Below are 15,335 nucleotides of genomic sequence, written 5' to 3'. Positions count from 1 at the left end.
CCTCTGCTGTCAGATCATGTTACCTCCATGCTTAAAATTCCTCAGTAACTTGCGATTGTTTTCAGGATAAAACCCAAATTCCTCTGAATGGCTGACAAGGATCAATTTGATCGGCTTCTTGCTCTCCCGTCTGGTTGTTTCTCTCAGCCCCCTCAATCAGTGCTCCACACCCTCCACCCCTAATCTTTCCTGTCATCCTGGCTTTGCAAATCCTGCTCTTACTTCTTGGAATACTCTTTTTCTCTATTTTTCATCCTGGTGCTTGATATATGGTAGGAGTCCTTTTTTAATACCCCAAACTGCCAAACCCACTGCCAGCGAGTCAATTCCAACACACAGCGACCCTATAACCAAAACCAAACCCACTGCCGTTGAGTCGATTCAGACTCATACCCTATAGGACAGAGAAGAACTGCCCCATAAGGTTTCCAAGGCTGTAATCTTTAGGGAAGCAGAATGCCACATCTTTATCCGATGGAGCAGCTGGTGGGTTCGAACCACCGACCATTCGGTTAGCAGCTAAGTGCTTTACCCACTACACACAAGGGCTTCTTCCTTTTTTAATAGCTCACAATTTTTCTTTAAAAATACGGGTTTGTGTTAGGTGATGGCATATTAATCACTGAAACTTAAAAATTCCTATTTCTTATTTGCATTCCAAACTATCTTTCACACACACACAGGCGCGTGTGCTTTTCTGAGGGCCAACACTGCATTCCTACCTCATGTTTCATCTGGAAGTTTTGCACAAGGTTGAGGTCAGTGAACATCCGAATTGTACACAGTGCCGTCTCCAGATCCGACAGCTCAAAGTCACTGAAGCTGAAGTCAGTAATTTTAAGGGTCTGAGCAGATGGTACCACAGCAGCCTGAGGTAAGGTGAGGAAGGGAAAATGAAATAGAGCTGTTAATCAAAGCAGCGGTGATTCACCAAGCTTTCTCACTTTGTTGAAAGGCAATAGCATTTTCAATTTTTTTTTTCTTTTTAATGTAGTACACTAGAAATCCTTCAGTATGGGAGCTATTCCCTTTTTAACTTTTTAAACTGAGCCACATGAGGGTAACTAATGTGGTTCCAAGTAGGCAAATGGAAGAGAAGAGAGGGTTGCCTCCCTGAGAACATCACCTAGAACAGTAAGAGGATGAAGGGTCCTGATGGCCTGTTACTTTTATACTTCTCCAGTCTTATTTATTCAACAGATATTTATTAATTACTCTGGGCCTAGCCAAGTGCTACAGGCTAGGAATAAAGCGAGCTGGATAATGTTAATATTGTAAGCATTTTACATTTAATTCTCAAGACAACCTTATAAAGTGGATACACAGCTACATTTTCAGGTGTGGAAAATTAATTTTCTTGCCCATGAGTGTCGCGTAGAATTACCTTACCAAAAAGAAATTTGGCCTTCTAGTCCTATTTCCTAAACCTTGCCTGGGCTGATCTTTATCTGGATTGGCTGGGTAAAGTTCATGTAAAGGTCAACTACAGGGGCCCTCCAGCCAATCCCAGTAAAGGTCAGCCCCCTCTCTCCCTCCCAAATTGGGTAAAGGTCAGTTCCTGAGTGTGGTATTTGACTGATACTCGATTGGCTGGAGGGCTAGAACGCAGAGGATCAGATGGGTCCTCCTGATCAAGGACAGCCAGGAGGGGAGTGCATCTTTTGGCACAGAGGTCCTGAGCTGAGAAGCTCCCAGGCCAGGAAAACCTACAATGGTGATAGAGGTAGCAGTTGTAATAGTACCAGAAGACGCAGAGATAAAGATCAGGCCCAGGAAATCGCTGCAGAGTATAAAGACCAAACCCTGGCCAAGAGCTGTAACACCCTGAGAGCTGGGATGCTCCCTGAGCAATGGGCTGCCCACAGAGCAGGGACCGTCCAAGAGCTGGCTGGGAGGTGCCAGGAACCAGCTGAGGTTCTTGGCTTCTTGGCCGACAGCAGATCCTACCATGTAACATCACAGAACAGTTCTCGTTTAGAAGTTTCCTGATGGATGAAAATGAACATCAGTTTTCTGGAAGGGTATGCAGGTCTCCTCTGAGACTTAAGTGGCTCCTCTTGAAAGGTAGAGAACCTATGCTGGACTCCTCCTAAATCTTGCCCTAGGTATATCTTCATTTCTGTTGACATCCTTCTGTGTTATATTAAAGTTGGTATTGCAAACATGGTGTTTCCGTGAGTTTGCTGTGATGATTGCAATGAATTATAGAGCCCAATAGAGAAAGACTGCTGTAGGGGGAATGGCTGGTGTCAGAAATGGCGGAGAAGTCACGGAATGAGAGTATATCCGTCCTCCGCCTCGTGGAAACCAATTTTGTGGTGGCTTTTATACTCAGAGTCATTATTTCACTATGCTAGTCCAGCTATTGTATTTTTACAGAAATAACATGTGCCTTCTATGTTTATTTGCCAAACACGCACTCCCCCCTCGAGGTATTTTCTTAAGTGCCACTGTGCTAATTTTTTTTACATGTTGCTATAAACAATTAGCATAGCACAGTTATGAAAATAGCTTGCAGGGGAAGGGCACGGTTGGCAAACAAATGTAGAAGGAGCACTTTACTTAAGAAAACAAAGGGTAGTTAAGGAATGGAGACAGGCAGACCATCTTGCTCTCAGATTTGACACAATCCCTACTCTGTAGCCTAGAGAACTTGTCTTCCATGATACTTGCCCCACTCAATCATGATCCTAAGAATCACATGGGTACCTATAAAAAACACTCACTTGGAGATTCTAATTCAGTAGGTCTGGGAGCTGGTTTTGTTTTTTTAGTAGAGGATCTGCTTTTAATTAACATCCTTGGTTTTGGTTTTTATAATCATTTACATGTGGCAAATACCTGTGATTCCTTCAAATACGTCTTGCTCTTTCATCAGTGTGCCTTTGCACCTTTTGCTTCTTCTTGCTAAGTGTTCCCATTCTCTTTAACCAATTGACTCCTTTAAGGCACAATTCCCATCCAGTGAAGCGTTAAATTCCCTCTGAGCTAGCCCCACCCTGCTTAATTACCTGAAGTTCACTATAATGTAATTTCTTATTCATCTTTCTCTCAAACTACTTTGAGAGCCACAGGTGGGGCTGTATCTTAAAACACCTCTGTACCCATGTGACTACCAATTAAAATAGTTTTAATATAAACCTGTGTGAAATGAACCAAACCAAAAACCAAACTCATTGCCATCCGCCACGGAGCAGAAAAGAAAAACCTCATTCCCCTAGCTCAATGTGAGTGAGTCAACAAGCTTTGTATTTAAAGTTCCAAAGCTCATTAACCTGAGCTGGAAAACTAGAGAGCTGGTAAGTGAGTTCCAACCTGATTAGTTTGGTACAGAGTGTTTTTAAAAATCACCAAAGTTGCTGTTTTGTTGTTGTTAGTTACCATGAAGTTGGTTCTAACTCATGGTGACCTAATATACAGCAAAACAAAACACTGCCTGCTCCTGAGCCCTCTTCGCAGTCGTTAGTACGTCTGAGTCTACTGTTTTGGCTATTATGTCAATCCATCTCACGCAGCGTTTCCTTCCTTTTCACTGACCCTCCACTTTACTAAACATGTCCTTTTCTAGTGAATGGTCTTTCCTGATGACATGTCCAAAGTAAGTGAGCTGAAGTCTCACCATCCTTGCTTCTAAGGAGCATTCCAGTTGTATTTCTTCTAAGACTGATTTGTTCATTCTTCTGGTAATACACAGTATTCGATATTCTTCACCAATACCGCAGTTTGAACACATTGATTCTTCTGTCTTCTTTGTCCAGCTTTTGCATGTATATGAGGCAACTGAAAAGACTATGGCTTGGGTCGGGTGCACCTTAGTTCTCAAAGTGACATCTTTGTTATACTGTTTAAAAACTGGGAGAATTTAACAAAACAAAAAAAAAGATTTCCTTAAAATCCAGGCCACATGCACCCCAATTCCCAGGAAGAAACAGCTTAGTGGGGAGATGAGCCCTGGATCCCTCAGACTGAGCAGAGCTCTCAGGCTTCTCACAGATATTTCCCGCTGCACCCCTGTAGGCATCAGAATTTGCAGGAACTCCCTACTTATTCCACCTGCTTGATCATTCCCCCTCCCAGTACTGTTTAAACTGCTCTGGTCAGATCAGGCTGAGATTACCCTGATGAAAAGAAGCTTTAACTTGATGCGAGGTAGAGGGAAGAAAAATGGAGAAATTTGAATTAAACACCTTCTCTTACTTTAATGTTTTTTTCCTTGACTCACTCCAAACCCCTAGGCTTCCTATGAGTATTTCGAATATCATGACTCTGCTTTACATCATCTTTTTTGAAGCAAAAAGGTCAAACTAACAAATTTGTATGGTGTACTCTAGAACTTCCCCCACAAATCTGAGGGCTCTTGCATATTCTCCTTCTCCTCACGGCCTTCAGATTTCATCTACATATACCAGGCTTGTTTAAACTTTAAATGAATGTCACCTTCCTCACACTCTATAATGAGAATCTTTTCCCAAGACCAAAATTCACAACAAAGTATGCATCCTGGGAAGTCGGTTCCACAGGCTAAGGCGTAGGCTGAAAGAGGGGAAGAGACGAGGATTTAAAATGTTTAGATAAACAGTTTTGTTGTTTATACCCGTCACCAACACCAGAAATGGAGCAGTCAACATGAGTGGAACTGGAACTCAGAAGTGTGGAGGTGGGAATAAGCCACCTTTTAACTCAAAGCAGGTAACAGCTGCCATAGTTAAACATACTGCACTCTACAAGAGGGAACGGATGTTTTTCCTTAGGGCATTATTATTCTTAGAGCAGGAAGTTTTCCTTCCACAAAGGATATTATAAAAGCTACAGGATAAAGACAAGCCAACACAGCTTGTGGCTCTCTCCATTATACACTCCAATTCCCCACCTCTCCCTCTTTTTTTTTTCTCTACTAAGAGAACAGAATATTTCCTTTCGCTTGTTTGGTCACGCCACACCAGGACTCAACCTTTCTGAGCTGACCCTGTGGGGATATGCAAACATTTTCCTTAGAACCTTGTGCTCAGTGATGTAGAGACTGAAAGTCTTAGGATTTATTACCAACAAGTCACGAGAAAGCCAGGAGTCATTTAAAGTTCTTGTTACCGTCTTTGATCATCACATCAGGATTCGACTTTGTTTGCTTCACAGTTCAACTCAGAAAGGTTTGGGATTAAGGTGATTTTAAATAAAACATTATCATCTATTTACTCTTACTTACCATTTCATAAAACAAAATATTTTGCATAAAGTATGTGGTATTTCTGGGAAAGATATGTATATACAATTCTGGATTTTCACAGCATCTCCTTTTAGTGAGAGCTTGATTTGTTAGAATTTTCAAAGTGAGCCATCAGTTATTTTCTACAGAGAGTTAATAGACACAGATTTGAGATCCTGCCCCAGATCTGCTATTTACCAGGCACACGCAAGTTATTAGGCATTCCTGAGTTTGAATTTCTTGAGGGGATAATATAACTTACTGTAGTATGAACTTGACTAACAGAAATAACATATTTTAAAGATTCTAGAAAACAATAAGACACTATAATGTGTGTGTGTACATTTTTATGATTAAATAATCCAATTTAAACCCCCTGGAACTGTGATACCACCTAATGCCACCCCACACTGCCTATCAGTCCATAGGAGCGCAGGCAACAGTGTTCAGATATTTTAGTGCTTAATAAGGCTCTCCCTGAGTTAGAGTTTTAATTTGTATCAAATTAACCATATATGAAATACTAAAAATAGACAATGCTCACTAGGTTACAGATTCAATTGGACAAACAGCTCAGTAGTATAATCTTGTTTTCCTATAGGTTCTTTAATTATATCCTATCCACTACTCAAACAAATGGAAACCCTGGTGGTATAGTGGTTAAAAGCTATGGCTTCTAACCAAAAGGCTGGCAGTTTGAATCCACCAGGTGTTCCTTGGAAACCCTATGGGGCAGTTCTACTCTGTCCTATAGAGTCACTATGAGTCACTATCAACTCCACAGCAACAGGTTTTTTTGTTTGTTTACTCAAACAAATGAAGAAACTAGTTTGCTTCTGTGACTCTTTAAAGGAAACTCTTCATTTAAGTCACCTTAATTTTTGTTGGCTATTCTTCAGGTTTTATGACTTTTCCCATCATTCTTGCCAAAATTAATAATAATAAAAACTCTGGAAGTGAAATTTGCTGAAATGGAAAGAGACATATCTTTGGAAGTAGGACTGGCTTGGGTTAGAGGAGGCAGTAGTCATACTTACAAGGAAATATTTCAATTTCTTGGTCATCTTAATCAAAATCAATTGTTCTAAATACCATCTGGCTGAAAAGGAGCTACATATTAAACTAACAACCAGTTGACAAAGTCCTAGCTCAGCCAGCACATTTGCATTTCAGGTGAGATGATGATCATAAAAAGTTAGGTAAAAGCAGGGTAAAACACATGGTAAAAAGGATGGTTGCTCTTGAGGGTTCTATTCTCCATATTTCACTGACTTTGTATCCTGAACTAGTTGTTCAACCTCTTCACCTGTATTCTCACCTGTAAAATGAGAAGGTTGTATCCATTAACAGATGAAAGAATAAACAAAATGTAGGATCTACCTACACTGGAATATTACTCAGCCATGAAAAAGAATGAAATTCTTTCTAATACATGGTACAACACAGATGAACCTTGAAAACATTATGCTAAGTGAAATAAGCCAGGCACAAAAGGACAGCTATTGTATGACCTGACCCCACTTACATAAAATATCTGAAACAGGTAAATTCATTAAGACAGAAAGTAGATTAGAGGTTACCAGGGGCTAGGGGGAAGGGGGAGGAGAAGTTATCGCTTAATGGGTACAGAGTTTCTGTTTGGGGCAATGAAAAAGTTTTAGAAATACAAACTCACAAAAAAAGACCATACTTACTGCTCTGACAGAGACTGGAAAAACCCTGAGAGTATGGCCCCTGGACACCCTTTTAACTCAGTACTGAAGTCACTCCTGAGGTTCACCCTTCAGCCAAAGATTAGACAGACCCATAAAGCAAAAAATAACACAAGTAGTTCAAATATGTATATGAGACTAAATGGGCACACCAGCTCAAAAGCAAAGACAAGAAAGCAGGAAGGGATAGGGAAATTGGACAAATGGAAATGGGGAATCCGAGGTCATGAAATGGAGAGTGTTGACATATCGAGGGGCTGACAACCAATGTCACAAAACAATATGTGTATTAATTGTTTAATGAGAAACGAATTTGCTCTGTAAACTTTCACCTAAACCAAAACCAAACCAAACCCATTGCTGTTGAGTTGATTCCGACTCATAGTGACCCTACAGGACAGGCTAGAACTGCCCCAGAGAGTTTCCAAGGAGCGCCTGGTGGATTTGAACTGGCGACCTTTTAGTTAGCAGCTGAAGCTCTTAACCACTATACCACTAGGGTTTCCAACTTTCACCTAAGGCACAATAAAAAAAAAAAGAAAAAAAAATGGAAATAGATGGTGATAATGGTTGCACAACATTGTGACTGTAATCAATGCCACTGAATTGTACACTTAAAAATTGTTACATATTTTTCCATGATAAAATTTTTTTTTTTTTTAATGAAGTTGCATTAGACTGTCTCTAAGGTCTAATATTCTCTTAGTGCATGATACATATACCTGTGTCTTACTGCCTTCTAACTTTGGGACCAAATGCTCAATGCCACTCTGTGAGAGGCATCTAGATCTTGCCAGTGGTCATCCCATACAGGGCCCAAATGCTACCTCTGGCTCTGAGAATCTAGGTAAATGGGCTGGTGCACCTTAGCTGTTATAATTATGTTGTACTTTTCATGCTTGGAGCCACTCTGGTCCGGCTTCTTCATAAGTGGGAGAAGGGCTATTTTATAACTCTTGACTTAACAGAGGACCTTAGCTTTTGTGTGAGTGTAGAGAAGGGTTAGACTGGATAGATGGTAGCCTCTGTATACTTGCAATCTTGTCCTAAATGAAAGCTGAATTTCTTGAAACTGCCGTCTGTTTTTGAGGTTAGTTAATACTCTCTCACTTCCAGGCCTCTGCAACAGTTTCTCCTCTGCCTGGAATGCACCCGTCCAAGTGTTCATATAGCTAATTCTTTCTCATCTTTCAGTCTCAGCTGTATCGGGCAGGGAAACATTTTCTCATCCCTGTAGTAGATATTATTACAACATTTATTTCAAACTTTTTCTAGTGAGCCTTCATTTTCTGAAGAGGCTGGAAAGCTAAAAATTTCCTTGAATCCCTTGCAGCTAGAGTTCCAGATGGATTTTGGTTTCTCCAAATAGGTGTTCTTGAGTAAGAACTGAATATCAAACAATGCAACGATGCACAGGGAATCCTCTTTTTTTTTTTGATGTGAATCTAGCAGGCATAATGGGGCTCTGAGACCTGCAGCTCTGGTAGCAGCTTTCCCACTCCCAAATTATGCCCGCATGGGTGATTCTGGAGGGAGCAGATAGTCCAGTGGCTTCTAGATTCTGTAAGTTTTCAAGGTACACCAGATTCGCAGTTTGATCTGGGATTCATTTCTGGGGTCATTTATCTACCCCTTCCAATAATTTGAAAGCAACTAATTAAATTCTTTTCTGCTTAAAATAGCTAACACATACAGTCCTTTCTCTATTCTGTAAGCCCCAAGAGGGTAGAGACTATTTATTTGGAATACCTAATATAATGCCCATATACAACAGGTCAGGAGCCCTAGCACCATAGGGGTTAAGAGGTCGGCTGCTAACCAAAAGGTTGGCAGTTTGAATCCACCAGCCTTGCCTTGGAAACCCTATGGGGCAGTTCTACTCTGTCCTATAGGGTCACTATGAGTCGGAATGAACTTGAAGGCAATGAGTTTTTTTTTTTTTTGTACAGGTCAATACTGAATGAATAAATGAATAGTTTTTCTGATCATCAAACACCTAACCTGTTATCCATACTCTGTGTGAATGTTTCAGTTAAATTTAATTTGGTCAAGAGCTATTACATAAGTGTTAGTATTAATAAGGAAGCATACTGTATCAGAAAGAATACATTGTAGAATATGCCTTCTTCCTTATAGTTCAATTATTTATTTACTTCTGAAAAGTTTTAAGGAGAAAAAGCACAATGAGTGCTTCATTACTGTAATAATAATAAAAAAAAAAAAACCCGTCTTCAGCTTGTCTTAACTGTCATTAAAGTCTTGATTCCCTTACTTCCAAGAACACTGGAAATACAAGATGGAAAAATAACGACCCAACAGTTTTCAACTTTTTAGCAGCTCTGATAGAAGCTACCTAAAACGGTCAATTCTAGATTGCTCCTCTTGAGTAGGGACTAGGTTATATTTTATACACAAAAGGTTTACATTTTTTCTTACAATATGTGATGATTTTTCTCCTCCATTAAATTTTTCACCTACCTGTTTTACTTAGGCTAATTAAAAAATCAGTGTATAATTTCCCGAGTGCTCATCATTAGAATGGTTTGGGACAGGGGCGAACCTAAAGATCTTGATGTCACTACTACCAGATGCAACAACTACCAACACTACCAATAACTAATATCTATGGTGGGCACATGTTCCCAGAACTCTGCTCACTATAGCTCTGTGAGGTAAGTTCTTTCATTACTCCCTTTTTACAGATGAAGAAACAGAGGCACAGAGAAATCACATACTTGGCTGAGAGCTGGAATTTGAACATAGGTGTCTCTCTGGCTCTACCACCAGTTAGCAGGCTATTTTATATATTTAATCAACTATATTATTTCTAGCTTCACAATCATTTTAAAGAAAAAGAAACCAAAATTGTGCTGAATGTATTAAAAGGGTTTGAGCTGTGGTTCTTCACGGTAGCTAACTGGATTCCTAAAAGTTTGGATCGCCCAGAATCTATTGATCGATGGATTCAATCATTCAATAAAACATGTAAGCCAGAAATCACTAAATGGTAGCTATTATTATTATTATGACTCGAGAAATCACAGTCTGATTGAGAAAATAAGCAAGTAAATAATTGAAACACATAGTTTTGTAAGTGCAGTAACAAAAGTATATTTGTAGTTTACACAAGTGATCGCTATTAACACAATGATCCAAACCAAACCTGTTGCCATCCAGTTGATTCTGACTCATAGTGACCCCGAAGGACAGAAAAGAACTGCCCCATAGGGTTTCCAAGGCTGTAATCTTTACGGAAGCAGACTGCCACGTCTTCCTCCCATAACACAATAACAGAGAATACAAATCCACATTTAACTACTTTTTAAAAAACTGGTCACATATTTTTCTCAAGTCAAAAAGAATCTTTCCTGAGGTTTTGCAGGCAAATGCACCTTATTTTACAAGGCAAATGTAGCTTTTTTTGGTGCTCCTTTCACACAAATGTGGAGGGTGCCTTTTTGTTTACTCAACAGAGAAGTGAAACATTATAGGAAATAATATATTTATAAAGTGTATGGTCTCCCGGAAACCTATAAAACATGTGTTCATGGAAAATAATACACTTGGATGAGGTAAATATAATGATCATTTTAAAATTATTAAGTTTCTTCTTTTTGGTGGCCGTCTTATGAAAAAGGTTTACATTTAGCCTGTGGCACGGTCTCTGGTAACCGCAGGAGAAAATGAAGACATATGGCTACATGTCTATGTTATTTGCTCAGTCTCTGCACAAAGAAAGTCACCCTGCTATCAAAAGGCTATTTCCTTGCCTAAGTCTCTAGAATCAAGTATCAACAGCCAAAATAAAAATTATGGAAACTGGAAACAATTCCTAACAGCCACCTGTTAAGAAAAGAGTCCTTATTCAGAAAGCAATTTATTAAAATAAGTCTGAAAAGAAGGGAGGTTACCAAACTTGGTCTTTCATAAAATGTCAAAGTCTTCCAATTAGTTTCAGTGTTTTATAAAGGCATTTTGTTACACTACAATGTGATGTCTAATCAATACAAATGTTATGAGGAAAAGATACTTTCTATCTCAGTGATTCCTACTTGAAGGGAATCCCTTTGAAGGATAAAATTAATATATGGTATTTGATAGGTTGTACTAGTCTATTCAAAAAGTGATTGGCTACAAGGCAAGATCCTCCTTGGATATATTCATCTCTCCTTGTCAGCCCCTGACCACTATCACCACTTCATGGGACGCTTCTTTGTGGAGAGTACTTTGGTTCCAGGTCTTTAAATAAAGTCACTTTCATAGCTACCACGCGATGACTAACAGAACGCTATTGTGTCTCTTCCCTTAAAGTGCCCAAATAATGTGTCTTTAATGAAGAAATCACATAGTTTACAATCCTGTCTGAATTTCTGTCTCTCAGAGGAGAAGTGAATCCAAGTCTATTTATACAAAGGGAGGTGAATATTCAACTGAGTGTACCGAACCAAATCTTCTAGAGAGTAAAGAAGCCAATGAAGCACAGTGGGGCTGGACATTATATTTTCTTTAAGGACTATCAACATGCTCTGTGACTTTTCCTTCTTTCTAAGATTATATAAGTGGGCCTCTTTAAATCTCAATAGGGAAGAGGCACAGCCTATACAAAACTTGGATAATCAGTTTCTAGTTTTTCAAAATCATATATACCCAAATCAAACCCATTACCATTGAGTTTATTCTGACGCATACCCTACAGGATAGATTAGAACTGTCGCACAGGGTTTCCGAGGCTGCAAATCTTTACGGAAGCAGGTTGCCACATCTTTCTACCACAGAGCGGCCGGTGGGTTTTAACCGCCGACCTCTCGGTTTTGGATTGGATTTGGGTCTACACTGCTAATGTGGGTGGAAACAATCGCACATATGCTTGATCAGGGCTGGGTTTCTGTGTAGTTTCTCACTCTAAAAGGTTAAGGTCATGATGAGGTGAATTCTGTGCCAGGAAATCATGCCAGCGTGGTCAGCCTCTTTCCTTTCACTATTTTGATACGGGAGATGCTTCGGGATCACAAGAGTCTCAGTTTGCTCCTAGATACATCACTTAAAATTTAAGAAATTGCTGGAAGATAGAAGCCATAGAGACTGAACTGAACCTATACTGATTCCATGACAAAACTGAGAATCTTATTTTAAAAAACTAAACACGACTATCAATTTATCTATTGTTATTATAACACAGAAGAAGGCAGAAAAAGGCAATAATCAATCCATCAATCAAATATTCAGTTACCTGAACTCTCTGGCTGTTTAAATTAATAAACATTAATACTGTTGTCTTACCTAATAACTTTCTAATAATCATAACCAAATCAGCTGGGGTCCCTTTATTGTTATCTTGACAACTTTTAACTAAAACAAAACAAAGATAAACACGTTGCCATCAAGTCAATTCTGACTCATAGTGACCTTATAGGACAGAGGAGAACTGCCCCATAGGGTTTCCAAGGATGGGCTGGTGGATTTGAACTGCTGACTTTTTGGTAAGCAGCCAAAAGCTTAACACTGCCCCACCAGGGCTCCAACTTGTGACTAAGAACCAAAAAAACCAAACCTATTGCTGCCGAGTGAACTTCGACTCAAAGCACCCCAATAAGACAGAGTAGAACTGCCTCCTAGGGGTTCCAAAGTGCAGCTGGGTGATTCGAACAGCTGACCTTTTGGTTAGAAATCGTAATTCTTAACACTATGCCACAAGGACTTCAATTTGTGATTAAGAATCATTAAAAGGTATAATACGAAACAGTCAGTTTACAACCCTATTTCTGCTATACCCAATTTTAAGCCAAGAGAAATTTAGTTTTAAAATGGAGGGAAAAATCCAAGTAAATCAAAGAAAAAATGGTAAGAGCTCTGAATTTCCTACCAGCCAAATTATCTTGCTATTACCAAGGAACTTTTCTGGATAAAGGCATAAACATTTAGTATACTTAAGTACATGATTTAATTCTCTTGAGGACAAATTTTTAAAAAGAAGAGTTAAGAAAACATTTGACAGCTTTTCAGTTTGTTTTAGGTGTTAAACTGAGACAATCAGACAAAGACAGAGGCTTTTCTAAATGCCGGGTGACACAGGCTAATCACACACCTGTGTGGTTGGGACGATAAAGGAAGTTTTATTAGGCTGATAGAAAGCTAGAATTGAAATCAGTTGCTGAATTTCAACTAATTTAAATGAGTTACTCGATTCACAAGCTATGTGACCCCAAATTTCTAATGCAGCTGCCAAAAACCTATTTTCCAAATGGAACAACAGATGGTTTTGAACAATAAGGCAATGTAGCAATTTTCAGTTTTTTCAAAGTGTTTTTCTCTTGCTAAAATTATAAACATTAATTGAGAGGATAATTTTCAGATTTTTCTGAAAGACTACACTATTTTTAAAGTAAGAAACAAAGTTTATATCCCAGTGAATTTTTTTTTTAGCATTATCTTTAGAAATTACTCTATTTGCTAGTTTTTATTTATCTAAAATAACACATGGCAGAGTGTAACCCTGTCCTCATTTTAGAACTAATTTAATAACCCCACTGTGCCTGCAAGCACTTCAAATGCATTTTTCCATATGCTAATTTCCAACTCAGAGTACACATTCAGTTGAAATCTATATCCTTCTGAGAGGAATAGACAAATGGGCCAATCAAGCCTGAGGTGAAAGACACTTAAACTTATAAACGTATGTAAGTAAATGAAAACTGCTCATTACTTCAAATTCATCAGGAATACAAAAAATAAATACAGCCAATTCAGTATGAGGCTAGCCCCCAAAGAAGCTTAACCTTTCAGGTGAAATCGTATGACATTCTTTCAGCTGTTCTTGGCAAATGAGCAGTAGTTAGTGACTCACTGGGGTAACTAGAATGTCTACAGGCTCTCATTCTATGCCCTCTTGTTCTAACTCCAATTAAAATAAAATTGGCCGGCTTGGATTTTAGTAGTGGTGCTATCACTTACAATCTCTGAGAACTTGAGTAAAAAAAAACCAAACAAGTTGCCATCAAGTCAGTTCTGACTCATGGCAACCACACGTTTCACGTTAGAACTGTGCTAACCTTTTGGAAATAGATCGCCAGGTCTTTCTTCCGAGATACCTCTGGGTAAATTCGAACCATCAACCCTTCAGTTAGTAGACAAGCACTCAACCATTTGTGCCACCAATGGACTCTGTAGAAACCCTGGTGGTGTAGTGGTTAAGACCTACAGCTGCTAACCAAAAGGTCAGCAGTTTGAATCCACCAGGCACTCCTTGGAAACTGCATGGGGCAGTTCTACTCTGTCCCATAGAGTCATTACGAGTCGGAATCAACTCGATGGCAATGGTTTTTGGTTTTTAGGGATTCTGTGAGAACCTGATCAGGACAATCTAAACCCTCTAAGCCTCAAATTCCCTGATAAGTAGGTTTTGGATTAAATACACTTAGCTAACACACAAAGAACTGAAAACATGCCAGATATATAGTAAATGCTCAATAACTGTAGCTGTTCTTACTATCTTTTTGCTCTTGTGTTCGTAAAAGAAATGTCTGTCTTTCATACCCAGGCCACTTCAAGGTCCGAATCTCTTCACTGTCTTGCATTGTGAGTCTCACACTCAACCCTGTATTCCCCCTTGTCAAGGAACATGGTGCCTTCTGGCTTGTGAGCAACTCCTGCTCACAAAAACAAAATGAAAACAGAAATAACAATAAAAAGCTTCACAATTCATCCAACACCTTTCAGGGCTACTTCTCACTTTCTCTTTTACATAAAACTTATTAGGAAAAAAAAAAAAACAGTCTAGACTACTTCCTCAACTTCCTTGCCATTTACCTTTTATAACTTCACTCCCCGCAATCGCCTGACCACTGAATCCAGCAGCCTTTTCTCAGTCCTCTTATGTCAGCCTTCCTACAACCGCGGGTGGGATCTGCTGTTTTGCAATGCTGTCCTCCTTTGCCTTCTGCGCCACTGAACCCTCCTAAACCTTCTTCCCTGTTAAGCCAACAACTTTGCTATCTTCTCCGCTGGTCTCTTTCCTGGCTCCTTCCATCTAAAACTATACTCCCGAGAGCTCTGCCCTTCTCTTTCACTGCTCTCTCTACTCTCTCCGAATTGCTCCACCCCCGTAATTTCACTACCCTGGGATCACTAACTTGCAGATCTCCACCTCACTTCGGACCATCGCCTTCTTACCACTCTAGTCCTGCCCTGCCTGGTTGTTAAAGACGTCCATTTGGTTGTTGCACCAGCACCTCAAACTTACCGTGTCCTAAATCAAATCTACCAGCAGTCCCTTAAAACAAGTCTCTCTGCTTAACATTTCCCCTTTTGTTAATTAATGGCGTCATCATTCTTTGAATTACCAACATCAAAACCTTTAATCTTCTCTCTAACAGCTCATAACAGATAGCACTGCAGTCATGTGCATAGGCTCAGAAGGCTGA

General features: G+C 39.5%; 1 protein-coding gene across 7 annotated transcripts in view; it reads right to left on the bottom strand.

The window, feature by feature from the left end:
- The window catches only part of PDE5A (phosphodiesterase 5A), a 164,846-nt gene that overhangs the window by 48,168 nt on the left and 101,343 nt on the right, over positions 1–15,335 (bottom strand). For all 7 annotated transcript variants that reach the window (XR_007517605.1, XM_049885431.1, XM_049885430.1 and 4 more), the window contains one exon: positions 723–869. Coding sequence is in view for 6 of the 7 variants with exons in the window: in XM_049885431.1 (XP_049741388.1) it covers positions 723–869 (147 nt within the window). In the remaining variant the exon portion in view is untranslated. The remainder of the gene's footprint in view (positions 1–722; positions 870–15,335) is intronic.

This window comes from Elephas maximus, chromosome 5, assembly GCF_024166365.1.
Source record: "Elephas maximus indicus isolate mEleMax1 chromosome 5, mEleMax1 primary haplotype, whole genome shotgun sequence".
Classification (NCBI taxonomy): Eukaryota; Metazoa; Chordata; class Mammalia; order Proboscidea; family Elephantidae; genus Elephas; species Elephas maximus.
This window is presented reverse-complemented; position numbering and strand designations above follow the sequence as displayed.